The sequence below is a fragment of the Gorilla gorilla genome, chromosome 1, assembly GCF_029281585.2.
Source record: "Gorilla gorilla gorilla isolate KB3781 chromosome 1, NHGRI_mGorGor1-v2.1_pri, whole genome shotgun sequence".
Lineage (NCBI taxonomy): Eukaryota > Metazoa > Chordata > Mammalia > Primates > Hominidae > Gorilla > Gorilla gorilla.
The window spans coordinates 19,509,119-19,525,130 of NC_073224.2; the positions used below are offsets into that span (position 1 = coordinate 19,509,119).

General features: G+C 45.6%; 1 protein-coding gene and 1 long non-coding RNA gene across 6 annotated transcripts in view; one reads left to right on the forward strand and one right to left on the reverse strand.

The window, feature by feature from the left end:
- The window catches only part of CAPN9 (calpain 9), a 54,332-nt gene extending 43,912 nt beyond the window's left edge, over positions 1-10,420 (forward strand). Inside the window, exons 15-20 of one of the 2 annotated variants that reach the window (XM_063707746.1) lie at positions 326-390; positions 887-955; positions 1,311-1,389; positions 3,626-3,742; positions 6,603-6,661; positions 9,985-10,420. In XM_063707746.1, coding sequence (XP_063563816.1) covers positions 326-390; positions 887-955; positions 1,311-1,389; positions 3,626-3,742; positions 6,603-6,661; positions 9,985-10,011 — 416 coding nt within the window. In that variant the 3' untranslated portion in view covers positions 10,012-10,420. The remainder of the gene's footprint in view (positions 1-325; positions 391-886; positions 956-1,310; positions 1,390-3,625; positions 3,743-6,602; positions 6,662-9,984) is intronic. The other variant, XM_063707742.1, reaches the window with a different exon arrangement.
- LOC129532020 (uncharacterized) lies at positions 5,450-15,561 on the reverse strand. 4 transcript variants are annotated; one of them, XR_008677611.2, is made up of 3 exons: positions 12,678-15,529; positions 9,744-10,150; positions 5,450-6,536 (listed from the first exon to the last, which is right to left on the reverse strand). It is a non-coding gene; the product is annotated as an uncharacterized lncRNA (long non-coding RNA). The 4 variants fall into 4 exon arrangements; XR_008677609.2 differs by having other exon boundaries at positions 5,450-9,023; XR_008677613.2 differs by lacking the exon at positions 5,450-6,536 and having other exon boundaries at positions 9,798-10,150; positions 12,678-15,140; positions 15,491-15,561.
- Positions 15,562-16,012: the final 451 nt, after the last annotated feature.

Sequence of the window (16,012 nt, forward strand, 5' to 3'; positions counted from 1 at the left end):
ATTGGTCATTATTTCACTTCCAAATTTTTGCCACTATAAATAATGTGATGACAAAAATCTTCATATGTAATTCTTTGCTCGGGATTCTTAGAACTAGAATAAATGGATGAAGGCGTATTCCAACTTTTATTGCTTTTTTCACATTTAGCCAATTTTCCTTCTGAAAGGTCATGTTAGCTTCTACTCCTACCAGCATCATAAGAGAGTAGCCACATCACATCCCCCAACAGCCCTGGATTTAGCCACATTATTGGGCTTTCAGCAGATGGGTACATAGGTTTATCTTATCGGGTCAACTGAATTCAGCTTTCATGTGCAATTTCAGAAAAGGACATCAAATTCAAGAGGCTAAGCCTGATCTCCTGTAAAAACATCATTTCCCTGATGGACGTATCCTTCCAAATATTTAAGCAGAAATAGACATGGATCCTGGGCTTTAAGCACAGTAGAGTAATCTTCAATAGTGCAGACTCTCCAAGAACATGACATCCTTAGCCAACAGAATAGTCTTCTTCACAGAAAATAACCCAAAGCTGGGGGACCCCGATGCTGAAATTGGATCAGAATCAAGATGCACAAGACTGCCCAGTGGTGGGGGTGGGGAGCTTTTGAAGGGACTTGGGGGTCTTCTTGCCACTTTGGGATCTCATCAAGGGAACAGAGTTCTGTTTTTGTGAACTTTCCGGGACCACCCCCATTCCACTTCTGCCGTTTCCCCTCTTCAGAGATTTGTGGTTTAATCATTAAAACCACTTCCCCAGGGCCCCAAACCTGTGCACCCAGGCCAGCCCATCGGCCCTCCCCGTCTGCAGTCCCAGAGCTGAGGTCCCACGAGGAGCCTCAGGTTGAAACACTGCTCACGTCTCCCTTAACCCACATGGCACAGACCAGCGGCAATGGGAAGCTGGAGTTTGATGAATTCAAAGTGTTCTGGGACAAGCTGAAGCAGTGGATTGTATGTAACCTGGAGCAGGGCTTGGCCTCTGGGGGACCCGGTGAGCCTAGAGCAGAGGGGATTTAAAATGGTGCAGCAGGCTGCAGGCTACAGGCTAGAGGAATTGTATTCGGACAGGGGAGAAGGGAAAACAGCATCATGCTATTCCGATGCTTACGGGAGTACCACGGTGCTTCCACCCAAGACGAAAAGGAAGACAAAAGGCAGACCGACTTCTTTTGGAAGGCCCAGTCCAACTGTGGCCTCTGCGGCCCCTAGAGGGTAGCTCCCCCGGGCTGGCTGTCACCCATTTACTGCCATCAGCGATGCCTTTCAGGCACGCTCCTTCTCAATGCTTCTGCTCTCCACCCTTTAGAACCTTTTCCTTCGGTTTGATGCTGACAAGTCCGGCACCATGTCTACCTATGAACTGCGGACTGCACTGAAAGCTGCAGGTAAAGAAAAGACTGGAGTACAGGTGGCTGACTGCACACCAGGTACTGCCTGTGGGCAACCTGAGCAGATGGCAGGTCTTCTCTCTGCTGCCCTGGAGGTGGGCCTCTGAGCCCAGTTGGTGATTCTTAAGGTCACGGCCCTTGGAGTGGTGGCACCAGGGTTCAGACCCAGGACTCACTTCCTGACAACAGAGCCCTCATTTTAAACCACTGTGAACATTGGTAGAAACTTTTTAAATGTATCTGCTAAAAATGAACTTGGCCTGCCCTCTGGAGGCCTCATAGCCTCTGACCATGTTTTCTGGCCCAGTACTTAACACATGGCTCTTTGGTGGCAAGCTGCAGTGATTCCAAACTTCTCATTTCTGCTCTCAGATGGTTGTTATCATGGATGAGACAGAGCATGCAGCGCCCATGGTTTGGGGGCCGCACGTCCCTCTGCCACCTGTGGCCCTGTCCCGGGTTTTATCAGCATCAGACTCTGAATCCAAACTGGATGACTGTGTCATAGTTTATACCCTGCTCCCTTACCCAAAGGCTGGGCTCCAGGTGGCATTTCCCACTCTTGTCCGGTGCTGGATGGCTGTCGGCCTCTCTGTGGCCGACATGTCCTGCACACACAACCGTAGTTTCCATGAGCGCTCTGCAGACTTCCCGCCCGCCGGGCTGCCTGTGCTTCTCACCAAGCACACCTCACAGATAGGGGCCTCCTGAACCTTTTAAAGTGGTTCCCTCCCAGGGAAAGCAAACTCTGGAAACATGTCCAGGCTCAGGCCTCATAAAAGGATGAAGTATACACAGCCAGGACCATCTCGGGTCCTATGTGAGGGAGAAGAAAATCAGATGATTTATAAATGAGCAAAGTGCCAGGCTGAGAAGGGGCGCCTGATTTTCTTAGGGGATGATGACTCTGTTTCCGTGGTAGGAGGAGGAACTGAGCAGGGGACAAAGGGAGCACTCAGAGAGGAGGGGCATGGCTGTGTCTTTCCTACCCTGACGTGGTGTGGGGGGAATCGCCCCTCATCCCCCTCCTCTAGCCCCAAACATCAGGATTCTGGCCAAGGCTGGCAGCCAGCACTGCCGTGCAGGCTCCAGAGACTCTGTGCTCTGCGTCTGACCTGCCTGCTCCTCTGCTGGAATTAGGAGGAAGCAGAAAGACCCTGGGTGGATTTCTGAACAATCCCGTGAACACCTCCTAGAAAGTGAACATGTAGACAAAAATGAAAGGGGGAAAGAAATCACTTCTAAGGGCACTAATTAGAAATCAAAGCACTGGCCAGGTGTGGTGGCTCACACCTGTAATGCTAGCACTTTGGGAGGCCTAGGTGGGTGGATCATGAGGTCAGGAGTTTGAGACCAGCCTGGCCAACATGATGAAACCCCACCTCTACTAAAAATACAAAAATTAACTAGGTGTGGTGGCAGGCGCCTGTAGTCCCAGCTACTCAGGAGCCTGCGGCAGGAGAATCACTTGAAATCAGAAGGCAGAAGTTGCAGTGAGCCGAGATTGCACCACTGCACTCCAGCCTGGGCAACAAGAGTGAAACTCCGTCTCAAAAAAAAAAATCTAAATATCAAATCTAGAAGGAAGTTCACTTTGTCTAAACTCCTCATTTGACAATGAGGAAACCAAAGCCCAGAGAACTGAACCCATATGCCATGGCTGGAGCAGTGCCAGGGCTCAGATCCAAGCCTCCTGGCTATAGCCTGTCATTCTTCCCCCATCGTGGATGTGTAGGAATGGGCCCCGGCAGAGTATCGTTCTCCGTGGGCAGCAGCATCCCCTCCAAGAAACTTTCTAGGGCCACAGCTGGAAGTGACCTGAGACATAGAACGCGAGGGGAGGCTGGTGTAGGAATGAGCGTGGGGCTCAGACACCACCCAGTGTTAAGTTCCCCCAAACGAAGCTTCCTGTAAAGTCAGCGAGACCCTATGGGTGATGTTAACATCAAAATTAAGATCACAAACTCCCTAAACTCAGAAGCCATTAAACACAGAAAGCACGCCTGAGAGTCCCCCGCACACTCGCCCCTGCACCACAGATTCACACTCTCATGCTGCATTCACACCAAGGGCAGCAGTTCCACTGGGTCTGGGGACCCCAGCTTTGAGGAGTGAAACAGTGGCTTCCTCTTCTGAGCCCTCTCCTCAGCTGCCTGGGAACTCCCTCAAAGGTGCAGACTCACCTTGGGGCTCGGATACAGCGAGTCCTGGGTCTCCTCCTTCGTCCCCACAGGCTTTCAGCTGAGCAGCCACCTCCTGCAGCTGATTGTGCTCAGGTATGCAGATGAGGAGCTCCAGCTGGACTTCGATGACTTCCTCAACTGCCTGGTCCGGCTGGAGAATGCGAGCCGTAAGTGTCCAGCGAGGCTGAGGGTGCACCTCGGGGTGGCATCTTCAGTCACCCTCCACGAGCGCATGAGAAACAGCCTGGTTAAAGTAATGGCAAAGATAGACCACAGAGAGCCATGGTCTGATGTGTGTGGACCCGTGGGCCTGTGCGGTTAGCTAAGGAGCAGAATGTGCCAGCCTCCCCTGCAGCGCGTTTCTTAGCATCGCCTTTCTTTATGCATTCACAGTGCCTCTGTGGGAGGATGATGGGCTGGGGCAGGTTTGTGCCTTGTGTTTGAGGAAAGGTTCAATTGCAGGTCAAATCCCATCATAGCATATAGAAACAGGAGAGTCTCAGTCCCCCTTCCTCCCCCCTTCCCCGCCCTGTAAGCCCTAGACATTGACCCAGTTATCTCAAATAAGATTTGTTACACCACAGATAGAGAGGGATTATGTGCCCGTGCGCTTCAGTGTTTGCAGTTTATTGTCATAGCCATCCTGCCCCTCAAAGGTGGTTTTGAAGGTGAGGCTGAGTGAAGCATGTCCAGGGCCTGTAACTCAGTACTGGAGTGGCTACAAGGACACGCCCTGTGTGCAGGTGCCAAAGGACCCGTGCCCTCAAGGGTGCCTCGTGCTTGGTTTAATGTTCTGGCGTTTCCATCTTGAAAGTCTTCACAACTTAGGAGCAGGGGGCCCCGCATTTCCATTTTGTCCTGCTTGGTATTTTCTAATCTATGTTCCATAGGCCACTTCGAGGTATGAATACTTGATTTAAAAAAAAAAAAAAAGGCAGGGGGCCGGGCACAGTGGCTCACGCCTGTAATCCCAGCACTTTGGGAGGCTGAGGCAGTTGGATCGTGAGGTCAGGAGCTCAAGACCAGCTCATAGCAAAACTTTGTCTCTATAAAAATACAAAAAATTAGTCAAGTGTGGTGGTATGCACCTGTAATCCCAGCTACTCGGGAGGCTGAGGCAGGAGAACCCCTTGAACCTGGGAGGTGGAGGTTGCAGTGAGCTGAGATTTGCCACTGCACTCCAGCCTGGGCAACAGTGGGAGACTCCATCTCAAAAATGTAAATAAATAAATAAATAAATAAATAATAAAATTAAATTAAATTAAATTAAAAAGGTGAGGGCTGTGACCCTCGGTTATCAGCATGACAGTTCCCTCTGCTTCTTTGGTAATAGAACACTAATTACTTGCTTGAAGCACAGCCCCTCTAGACTCTAAGCTCCAGGAGAGCCGTAATTTCTGGACAATCAATGAGTATGTGTTGATTAAGGAATGATGAGAGAAAATCAGAGAGAGACCAGCAGGCCCCAAAGGGTCTAGTATATCAAGCCAGGAAGCCGGCTTTCCCTAGGGGGTTACTGGTAGCTAGTGAGAGGTGCATTCTAGAAAGACCCCTCCTGAAAGAGAATCCCTTATTAGACTTACAGGGTGGTCAGAGCTGACCCTAGAAATAATGAGATTTGCTAGTTTCTCTTCTCTCCATTGCTCTTTCCCTTTCTAAACCACCCAGGTGTAATCCTTCCCAGCACGGGGGGTGGGAGTGCCTCAGCTTTTCTTATAATAGAGGAATATTAGGGTGAAGACCCTTTACGCTTAACACCATCCACTCTGGGATCCTCACATTAGATTTGCCTGGAGAGCTTTTAGAATTACCAAGGATGGAGCTTTGCTGCGGTATTATTTTAACTTTTTATTGTAAGAATGTCAACCCTCCAGTTAGATATAAAGAATCTTAATAGGTTCCCACGCACTCCACATCAGCACTTCTCAAACTTTGCTGTACATTACAATCTCCAGGGGTGCCTAAAGAAATGTTGATGACCAGGCTGTGCAGTTGACCAATTCTGTTAGAATCTCAGGGGTGGCACACAGCATTGGGAGTTATGCAAATTCACCAGGTGTTTCCAGACCTTTACACCCAACCTCAACAATTACCATCTTGCTGACTTTTCCCCTGTGCTCCCGCAACACATACATTTTCCTCCTAAATAATTGAATAGCAGATCTCAGAAACTCTGTCCATTCATCTGAGTATCTCCAGCTGATAGACTTGTTTTTAGCATCATTTTCATACCATTTGCACACCTAACGAAATTCTCAGCAAACCCTCAACATTCTCTAGTGCCCGGTTCATGCCCAAATCTTCCAGGCCACCTTTTTACAGTTGCTTGGTTGACTCAGGATCCACACAAGACCCAGTCACCATGTTTGGTTGTTGGGTCTCTTCCATTTCTTGTGTGCGGTGATGGTCCCCCATCCCGCTTTGGGTTGTATTATTAAAGCTACCCGTGAGATTCTCAAGTGAAGCCAGGGCTGATTGGCTCGACCTCGTCTTCTGAAGGTGAGGAGGCTGAGGCCCCAAGAGGGCAGTGACTTGCTCAGATGCACTCAGGTCACTACACCATGCGGTAGACCCAGCCCCCAGCTCAGTGCTGGCACGCTCTCCTGTGCCGCTCTGTCCTCTGACAGCACCCACAGCACCTTCCTACAAGGGCGAGACTAACAACTTTCAGATTCATGCAAAACTTTACGTACGTGTGCTTTTTTTCTGGGGACCATGGATTTCAAGGGCCCTGTACCCCCCAGAAGGTTAAGATAGGGGCGTTGCTTTGGCTCCAGGAGCTGCTGGCCGGGTGACTGGCTTAGGTGACCACTGGCTTGCTACAGGACTGGATGCCTCCATCCGTTCAGAGAAGTTCCCCTTCAGCCGGCCCGAGTCCCATCGCCGCCCTTGATGAAAGTCCTTGTTTACCACCAGATGGAGCAGCTTCCCCACAGGCTCCACTGGAAGGCCCTTTGGTCGCTGGGAAACAAACTTGGTAAAGGAATTGTCTTTAAAAGGATGCCTTTCCCCCTTCTCTCCTATCAGGGGTGTTCCAGGCTCTCAGTACAAAAAACAAGGAGTTCATTCATCTCAATATAAATGAGGTATGGCCAATCCAGACCCTCTGCTCAGGGACCCAGCTGGGGCCCGGCAGAGTCCACGCTGCATAGATGTTTGCCGAATGCCTGATTTCATGCAAGGGCTGACATCTAGCTGTGGGAGTGATTATAACAAAATAGCTAATATTTTTGAGATACTATTTATCAAGTAATCAATTAAGCCATTACAATAATTCTGTGAGCTAAGTACCAATAGTATTCCCATTTTGCAGGGTGGAAACTGAGGCATAGAGAGATTAATCACCTTGACTTGAGTGAGTGAGCAGACTCTGCCTTCTTGTCCTTGTCTTCCTTCTGTCATTTGGGTAACTTAGCCTGCCTGCCTTCCAGCTGCCAGTTTGCTCACTCTCCCTTGCTCATGTCGTCCCGTGGTTCCCATGACGCTCCCCCAGACTCCAATAAGTACAAAACTGGCCAGTTACCGGGGCCATTGTAGCAATGACGGGGGTGGGAGACCATGGGTCTGAGTGTCAGAGGTATGGGAGAAGGATTCCAGGGGGTTTCAATCACCCTCTCCCCAGAGGATCCCAGTGGACCCCATCTGCTCACAGGGAGTTCCATGGGCCAGCAGCAGCATAGGCATCACTTAGGAGAGAGCATTGGAAATGCAGAGTGCCAGGCCCTGCCCCAGACCTGCTGAATGGACGTCGTCTTTCACAGGACCCCACTGATTCCTGTGCACATGAAGCTTGGGAACGCTCTTGAGACATTCTCCTGCCCAAAGGCAGAGGGGAAACTGTGAAGCAGTTTCCTTCAATGGTTTCTGTAATTTTTATCTCCCTTTTCCTTCTTTCCCTCCCTGTATCTTTCTTTCCAGGTCTGCTTTCTCTTCTACCTAACAACTCTAAAGCCAGGCAGCCTGTGGCTCCTCCCCAGTCTCTGGAGTTTCTCCTCTCCACCAATTTCCATACTCACAGTCACAGCCAGCTCATTTCCAAATTCATTAGTAACTTTGGGTTTGGATAACATTTACTTGAATATTTCAAGATGAAGAGGTTGATGACAGTATGTGTTTTAGAGGATTGTACCTCCTCCCCTCTTTTGTGCTCTGATTTCGATTAAGCAGGCTGCTCTGTGCCTCAGTTTAACCATTTACAGAAAGAGACATAGGCCTTAATATTACACCAAAAGCTTTGCTTTATAATAATATCATACAATTTGGCAATTATGTTGACTCACCACTAATTTTCTCAAGTGTGTATCTCAGATCCCTGGACGCATTATTATTTCATTGAGCCAATTACGTATTATTACGGTGACCCAAATGGGGATACTATTGGTACTTAGCTCACAGAATTATTGTAATGGCTTAATTGATTACTTGATAAATAGTATCTCAAAAATATTAGCTATTTTGTTATAATCACTCCCACAGAAATTGGGCATTTTTCTTCTCTAGTTTTGTCTTTCACCTTCAGCATGTAGGACACATGTAATAACTATACCTCCTTCGATCAATCCAAGATTCCAAAGAAAGATGTGCACACACAAATTATTCTTTTATGAAAATAAGAGGAAGCTGGGCATGGTGGTGTGCCCCTGCAGTCCCAGCTATTTGGGAGGCCTAGGCGGGAGGATTGCTTGAGGCCAGGGGTTTGAGGATGCAGTGAGCTATGATTTCACCACTGCACTCCAGCCTGGATGAGAGTGATAGCAAGACCCTGTCTCTTAAAAAAGAAAGGAAGATGTAATCCCAGCACTTTGGGAGGCTGAGGCGGGTGAATCACGAGGTCAGGAGATCGAGACCATCCTGGCTAACACGGTGAAACCCCATCTCTACTAAAAATACAAAAAATTAGCCTGGCATGGTGGCCCGCACCTGTAGTCCCAGCTACTCGGGAGGCTGAGGCAGGAGAATGGCATGAACCCGGGAGATGGAGCTTACAGTGAGCCAAGATTGTGCCACTGCACTCCAGCCTGGGCGACAGAGCGAGACTCCATCAAAAGAAAGAAGGAAAGAAGGAAAAGAAAGAAAGAAAGAAAGAGAAAGAAAGAAAGAAAGAAAGAAAGAAAGAAAGAAAGAAAGAAAGAAAGAAAGAAAGAAAAAAGAAAGAAAGAAAACAAGAGAGACCCCTAGGTCCACCTTTATTTATCATTTACTTTAAGATAAATGTCACTAAAAAACATGAAGAAGTGTGATGGCTGCCCCTGGTCCATGGTGGAAGGAGACAGTGGGAAGGTTTGTTACGCAGCGGCCCCCTGGCTAGTCAAAGGCTCCAGAGCACCAGCAGTGTGGAGGAAGTATTCCAGTGCTGCAGGTTCAAGGTAGAAGTGTGGACACCTCTAACCCAAGTGTCCACAGGTGTAGGGGCTGGAATAGGCTCCTGCCCTGCCCCATATCGTCACCCTGCAGTACAACAGTGAAAACCATTGCATTCTCTCCCTCTAAACCTACCATCCTTACATCTGGCTGCATGTTAGCATCACCTGGGAAGATTTAAAAATCCTGATACCCCAGCCACTCCGCAGATCAATTAAATCTGAATCTCTGGAGGTGAGGCCCAAGCATTGTTTTTCTTTAATCCCCTTGGTGAGTCCAGTGTGCAGCCAGGTCTGAAGTATCCATGTTTTAAAGTCCCTCTCCTTTTCCCCTGACCCATCCTAGGAAGCAACAGGAGATTTTCCTGGCTGAGTTGGCCTCACCCACAATCACTTTCCTAAAAGGGCCTGTGCACCTTTCATTACAGTAGCTCTCATACTATATACACTGTGCCCAGGAAGGAGGACAGAGAAGGGAGAAACAAACCATCTCATATAATCACGTTGCCCCAAGTCACCATGCTGTGATAAACAAGCTGTTGGGAAGGAGGAGGCAGGGTGGACTCGGGAGAGAAAATGAGGAGGAATTCCATGCTACTTCTCCTTCAGCTCACTTGTAACACCCCCCAGCTATGGAACCTGCTTCCACTTCCTGCAGCCCCTCCATGGTGGAGGGCCACCTCTCTCCCAAAGGTGAGAGGACCCCTCATCAACAAGGAAAAGGCACTTAATATTGCCCTGCCCAAGATGCTTCAGCGAGGCTGTCCTCTTAACAGGGAGAAAGCACATTTTCCCGTCTCTGTCTTACCATCTGTGCTTGATGTGAGCTCACTTGGAAAGGACTCAGGTCCTCCAGAAAATGTCAAGAGCTGAGAATTCATTTATTTTCTTTAAATGGTTTCCTGCTGAGACAGACATCCAAGTTGGCAGGCAAAATGATCAAATAGCAGATCTCCTGTGATGTCAGCAAACTGGGGCCACTCCTGAGGCTGAGGCTGGAAGGGACATGGAAGGACAACAACCCCTCATCTCTCTCTCTCTCTTCCCAGTTCATCCATTTGACAATGAACATCTGAGGCTGCCTTGTAGAGATGCAGCCTGCCCAGCTGAATCTTGGCTTCTGGACCTTGACCTTCAGAACTTCTCTTGGTGTGGAACCATTACGCCCAGGGTTCACTCCCCTCTCATCGTCCGGCCTTCTCCCTTCATCTTGATCTGGGAAGAATGAAATGAACTCAGCTACACTCTCTGATTTTGTGCTACTCCTTTGTAAAGTCACTGCCTTAAGGGGGCTGATGGCGCCACCTGTGCCTTACATCCAGGTTCAGGCATCACTAGCTTTCCCACACTCTACTTTCCTTATTTCCTTCCATTAAGCATTACTCAGAGTTCTAACGCATGGAATCCTGACTTCCATGTAGCTCCAGTCATTGTGATCAGACATCCTTTATAAAACATGTTTTTATAAATGTGTATGTGGAATAAGATGAGGGGGAAAAGGAGTGAGGTCATAATTTAGCATTTCTGCATCATAAGTGTGCTTCCTTATCGGGGAAGACAATAGGGAGTTCCGATAATTGGACAAGAGTGAATCTCCAATAAGAGTGGATCAAGGTGACAATCTCTACCTCCTCCTACGAGAGGTGGTAACTAAAACAGTCACTATCCAGTCCAGACATTCTTTGTGTCTGAAGACTTTGGGTCAGAAAAGCTGAACGATATTATTTCTTCTCAAGGAGTCCAGATTCTGGTGAGGTTTGATCTTACTCATCCCCAACATGATGGGGGAAAACAGACCAGAGAATCCTCATTATAGCTCACTAGTGCTGAACAGGAGTATCCACTGAACTGGAATAATGGGAGGTAACATGAGAAGATACTGGCTCAATACATGCCAAGCCCCACATTCTTACTGGTACACTTGTGGCAGATGAGGTGGAGGATGGGAGCGGGAGATACTGAGAGAGAAAGAGGGAGAATGGTTGGGATGAAGATCAAGTTAGAAGTGGAGGCTGAGCATGGTGGCTTACACCTGTAATCCCAGCACTTTGTGAGGCCAAGGTGGGAGGATCACCTGAGGTCAGGAGTTCAAGACCAGCCTGGGCAACATGGCAAAACCCAATCTCTACTAAAAATACAAAAATTAGCTGGGCGTGGTGGCGGGTGCCTGTAATCCCAGCTACTCAGGACGCTGAGGCAGGAGAATCACTTGAACCCAGGAGGTGGAGGTTGCAGCCTGGGCGACAAGAGCAAGACTCAGTCTCAAAAAAAAAAGAAGTGGAGCTTCATCAGAACCCTGTCCCTGATCGTGGCCAAGGTACCATGATCTTCTCCTTTACCTTCCAGCCCTTCCCTGGGTTCATGCAGCAGTAGATGCAGGACAAGAGCCCTCTCTCAGGAGCAGGCTTAGGACCAAGGCTCTGTGCTGGGGCACGCCAGTACAACCTCAGATATGCCATCTCCTGTGCTTGGCCTGTGCCCACTCTCATCGATGCACACTGCTGCCATATTGTTTGTTAGATATCGTGAACACTAGCCCTGCTCACAGGTAAAACTTGGAAGGGGACTCACCATATGAGCTCCTTTGTCTAGTGTCACTCCCACAGGGTGCTTTTAGGCCTTTATGTCCAGGAACACATAACTGTCTCTCACTGATTTTTCCTCTGCTTGAAAGGTACCCAGGAAATGAAGTTTATGAACTGGGCGTCCTGTTTTCTTTCCATCCATATGTCCCTGGGAAAGTTATTAACCTCTCTGAGACTTAGTTTCCTCCACTCACAAGGATGGTAATTTCTGCCTCACTGAGATCTTATGATGAATAAATGAAATTGTAAGTAGAAGGTGCTAGGCACAGTACTTGACACATAACAGGCCCTCAGTGCAACTAAGGCCCACTGTTGTGAACCAGTGTTTTCTTAAATGTCTAAAAGAGTTAGATACTATCACAGGCTTTCGGTTTACCTCTGTTCTTCATTGCAAGAATCCAAGAATTATAGAACCAGTCTTGAAGGAGAGTTCAATAGAGCTCTACAGACTATTATATGATCATGAGTTGAGAACAAAAAAAAAGTGTATGAATTTAGCTTCTATTTGTTTCTGAATTACATGGTCTGATACTGACACCCAGAAACAAAGGAAGATGCTTCACATGCATGAGTTTGATTAACTATAATTAAAGTGATTTTGTAGCTTATAATTCAAACCAACAGCTTTTGAGTGTGAAAGGAATAATATTAGTTATTACACCAGGACAATAGATGTAAACTGGAGCTGTCCTAGGAAAATTGCGATTTATGGCCATTCACATTATGTCTATCACCACCTGCGTAATATATGCTTTAGGTCTTGGCACCAAAATATTCGTGCCCTACTACCTTTAAATTAAATAGTGGCTGGGCATGGTGGCTCACGCCTGTAATCCCAGCACTTTCAGAGGTCAAGGCGAGCAGATCACGAGGTCAGGAGTTCGTGACCAGCCTGGTCAATGTGGTGAAACCCCATCTCTGCTAAAAATACAAAAATCAGCTGGGTGTAGTGGTGCGTGCCTGTAGTCCCAGCTACTCAGGAGGCTGAGGCAGAAGAATCACTTGAACCCAGGAGGTGGAGGTTGCAGTGAGCCAAGATCGTGCCACTGCTCTCCAGCCTGGGGGACAGAGCAAGACTCCATCTCAAAAAAATAAAAAATACAAAAAAAAAAAAAGAGAGAGAGAAAACAAAATTAGCTGGGTGTGGTGGTACATACCTGTAATCACAGCTACTAGGGAGGCTGAGGCAGGATAATTGCTTGAACCCAGGAGGCGGAGGTTGCAGTAAGCCGAGATCGTGCCACTGCACTCCAGCCTGGGTGACAGAACGAGACTCTCTCAAAAATAAAAATTAAAATTAATTAATTAAACAATAGTATACACGAGCTATCTAACGCTACTGCTTCACACCAAAATCACATGAAATACAAAGAGATACACACCTAGACACATCAAAGTCAAACTGTTGGGAAAAAAAGAGAAAATCTGAAAAGCAGCTTGAGAAAAATAACTCATCATGAACAGGGAACAATGCAATTAGCAACTGACTTCTCATCAGAAATGACAGACGACAGAAGGCAGTTGAATGACATTCCAAGTGCCAAAGGAAAAATCTTTCAATCAAGAATTCTGTTTTTCCACTAGAACTGCAAAAATGAAAGCACAATAAAGATATTCCCAGTTAAACAAAGACTGAGAGAACTCATTATTAGCTGACCTGCCACTGGAAAAATATTAAAGGATGTATTTCAGGGTGAAAGGAAATAAAACTAGATGAGACTGTGGATCTGTAGAAAGAAATGAAGAGCACTCAAAAGGATATCTGTGGGTAAATGTAAAAGACTATATAAACGTGTTATCTTCCATTCTAATTTTGTTTGAAGACATTAGATTAAAGCATTAATTATTGTACTATGTTGCTGGATTTATAACAATAGAGAGATATATTATAAAGGAGAGAGGAAGAAACAAAGTATTGAAGCAATATTTCTATATTTTCTTAGAATTAAGTCAGTATTACCTCAGGTAATGATATTAGATATTAGATATTAGATGGTTATAAATTAAGATGCAGATTGTAATCTACAGAGCAACCACTAAGAAAATAACTCAAAAATACAGTACAACAGCAGAGGAATCAAAGTAGAATACTTAAAAAAATGTTTAGCACAAAAGCCGTAAGGCAAGAACAGATTTTAAAAATAAGACATAGAAACAAAATGGCATACCTTAATCCAGCCGTGCTGATAATAATATTAAATATGAATAAACACTACAAAAAAAAGGCAGTGATTGTCAAAATGGATAAAAAAGCAAGATTCAATTGTATACTATCTACAAGAGATACTTCATACAAAAAGACAAAAGTTGGAAGTAAAAGGATGAAAAAGAGAGTACCATGCAAATACTGGCAATAAGAGAGCTTGAGTGCCTACATCAATATCTGAGAAAATAAAATTTAAGACAAGAAATATTATTAGAGACAAGAAATGACATTACAGTATCATAAAGGGTCAATACATTAGGAATATATAATAATTACAAGTGTGATGGTACCTAATAGTAGAGTCTCAAAATTAGGAAGCAAAAATCGATATAATTGAAAGAAGAAACAGATTATTTAGACTTAACAATTATAGTTAGAGAGTTCAATAACCCATTTTTAATAACTGATAGGACAACTATTCAGAAAATTAACAAGGAAATAGAAGACATGAACAACACTATCAACCAACTTGACTAACTGACATTTATAGAATACTTTACCCTCAAGTAATGAATACACATTTTTTCAAAAGCACATGGAACATTCTCCAGGTTAGACCACATACTAGACCATAAAACTAATTTTTAATATATTTAAAAGAATTTAAATCACTCAGAGTATGTTCTCCAGCCACAAAGGAATTAAATTAGAAACAAAAATAAGTTTGGGAAATCCTCAAATTTTAGAAATTAACACATTTCTAAATAACTATGAGTTGAAGAGAAAAATTACAATGGAAATTAGAAAGATTTTGAACTGAACGAAACAAAAATAAACTATGTATTTATACATGTCTATACACATCAACATTAACAGGATTAAGCTAAAGCAGGACCTAGAAGAGTAGAATGTTCTCAAAACAATAATTTAAGCTTCCATCTTAAGAAATTAGAGAGAGAGGCAAATTAAACCTTAAAAGGAAAGAAATAAAGTCTAAAGCAGAAATCAATTGACTAGCAAAGAGAAAAATAATAGAGAACATCAAAGAAACAAAAAGGTGATTCTTAAAAAAGATTGCAAAATTGATAAACTTTTAGCTAAACTGACCAAGAAAAAAGGCAGAAAACACAAATTAACAATCAAGAATCTAAGAGCAGCCATCACTGCTGACCCATCAGAAATTAAAAGAATGATAAGTGAATATTTTAAACAACTTTATGTCAACAAATCAGACAACTTAGATGGAATGGAAAAAATCCTAGAAAAAGATAAATTACCAAAACTACCTTCAGAGAATACTGAAAATCTGAATAGACCTATGCATTAGTCCACTGTCACAGTCTAATAAAGACATGCCTGAGACTGGGTAATTGATAAAGGAAAGAGATTTAGTTGACTTACAGTTCAGTATGGCTGGGGAGGCCTCAGGAAGCATATAATCATGGCAGAAGGTGAAGGGGAAGCAAGGTACCCTCTTCACAAAGCGGCAGGAAGGAGAAGTGCCAACAGGGGAAATACAAGACACTTATAAAACCATCAGATCTCATGAGACTCACTCATTTTCATGACAACAGCATGGGGGAGACTGCCCCCAAGATTCAATTAACCTCCACTTGGTCCTGCCCTTGACATATGAGGATTATAAGGATTAAATTCAAAGTGAGATTTGGGTGGGGACACAGAGCCAAACCATATCAACCTACAACATGAAACATATCATACCATATCAACCTATAACATTTTGGTCCTGAGACCAAATCCTTTGGACAGTGCCTGGAGAGAGCCTCAGGCCACAGTCATGTTTATCTGAAATACAGAGCCTACCTCCAGGCTCCTCTCCACCCTGTCCTGTGCAGAGCTATGCAGTGCGCTGAGGGGCCAGGGCTTCAGAAAGCCCAGAGCGTGTGACCTGGTTGGCAGAGGTACCAGGGTCATTGGTGCCAGCCCAATTCAGTGTACTGGATCATTAGTAGAAACAAAGCACCATTCTACTGAGAGCCAAGACCGCCTGCCAAGTACCAGTGAGAAGGCTGCCTCGTCACCACAGCTGTGAATCAAGAGTAGGCTGTGCTTGCTACTGATGCCAGCCTGGGGCATTTTCCCAGCCCCACAGTGCCTTTCTGTAGTGGGAGAAGGAGAGGCAGACGGTGAGACTCTCCTTGGTGCCTGAACAGTGCCTCTGATGGAAGAACGTAGCTCAGTGATATTCCCAAGGAGGTTTATTGGTTCATTATCAGTAGGACTCTCCAAGGAAAGGGAACAGCTGAACCATGTGGAGCAACTGCAGGATCATGTAATAGAAGCAGCATTGAACTTAGAGTTTGAGTCCTGTATTGTAGTCTAGAA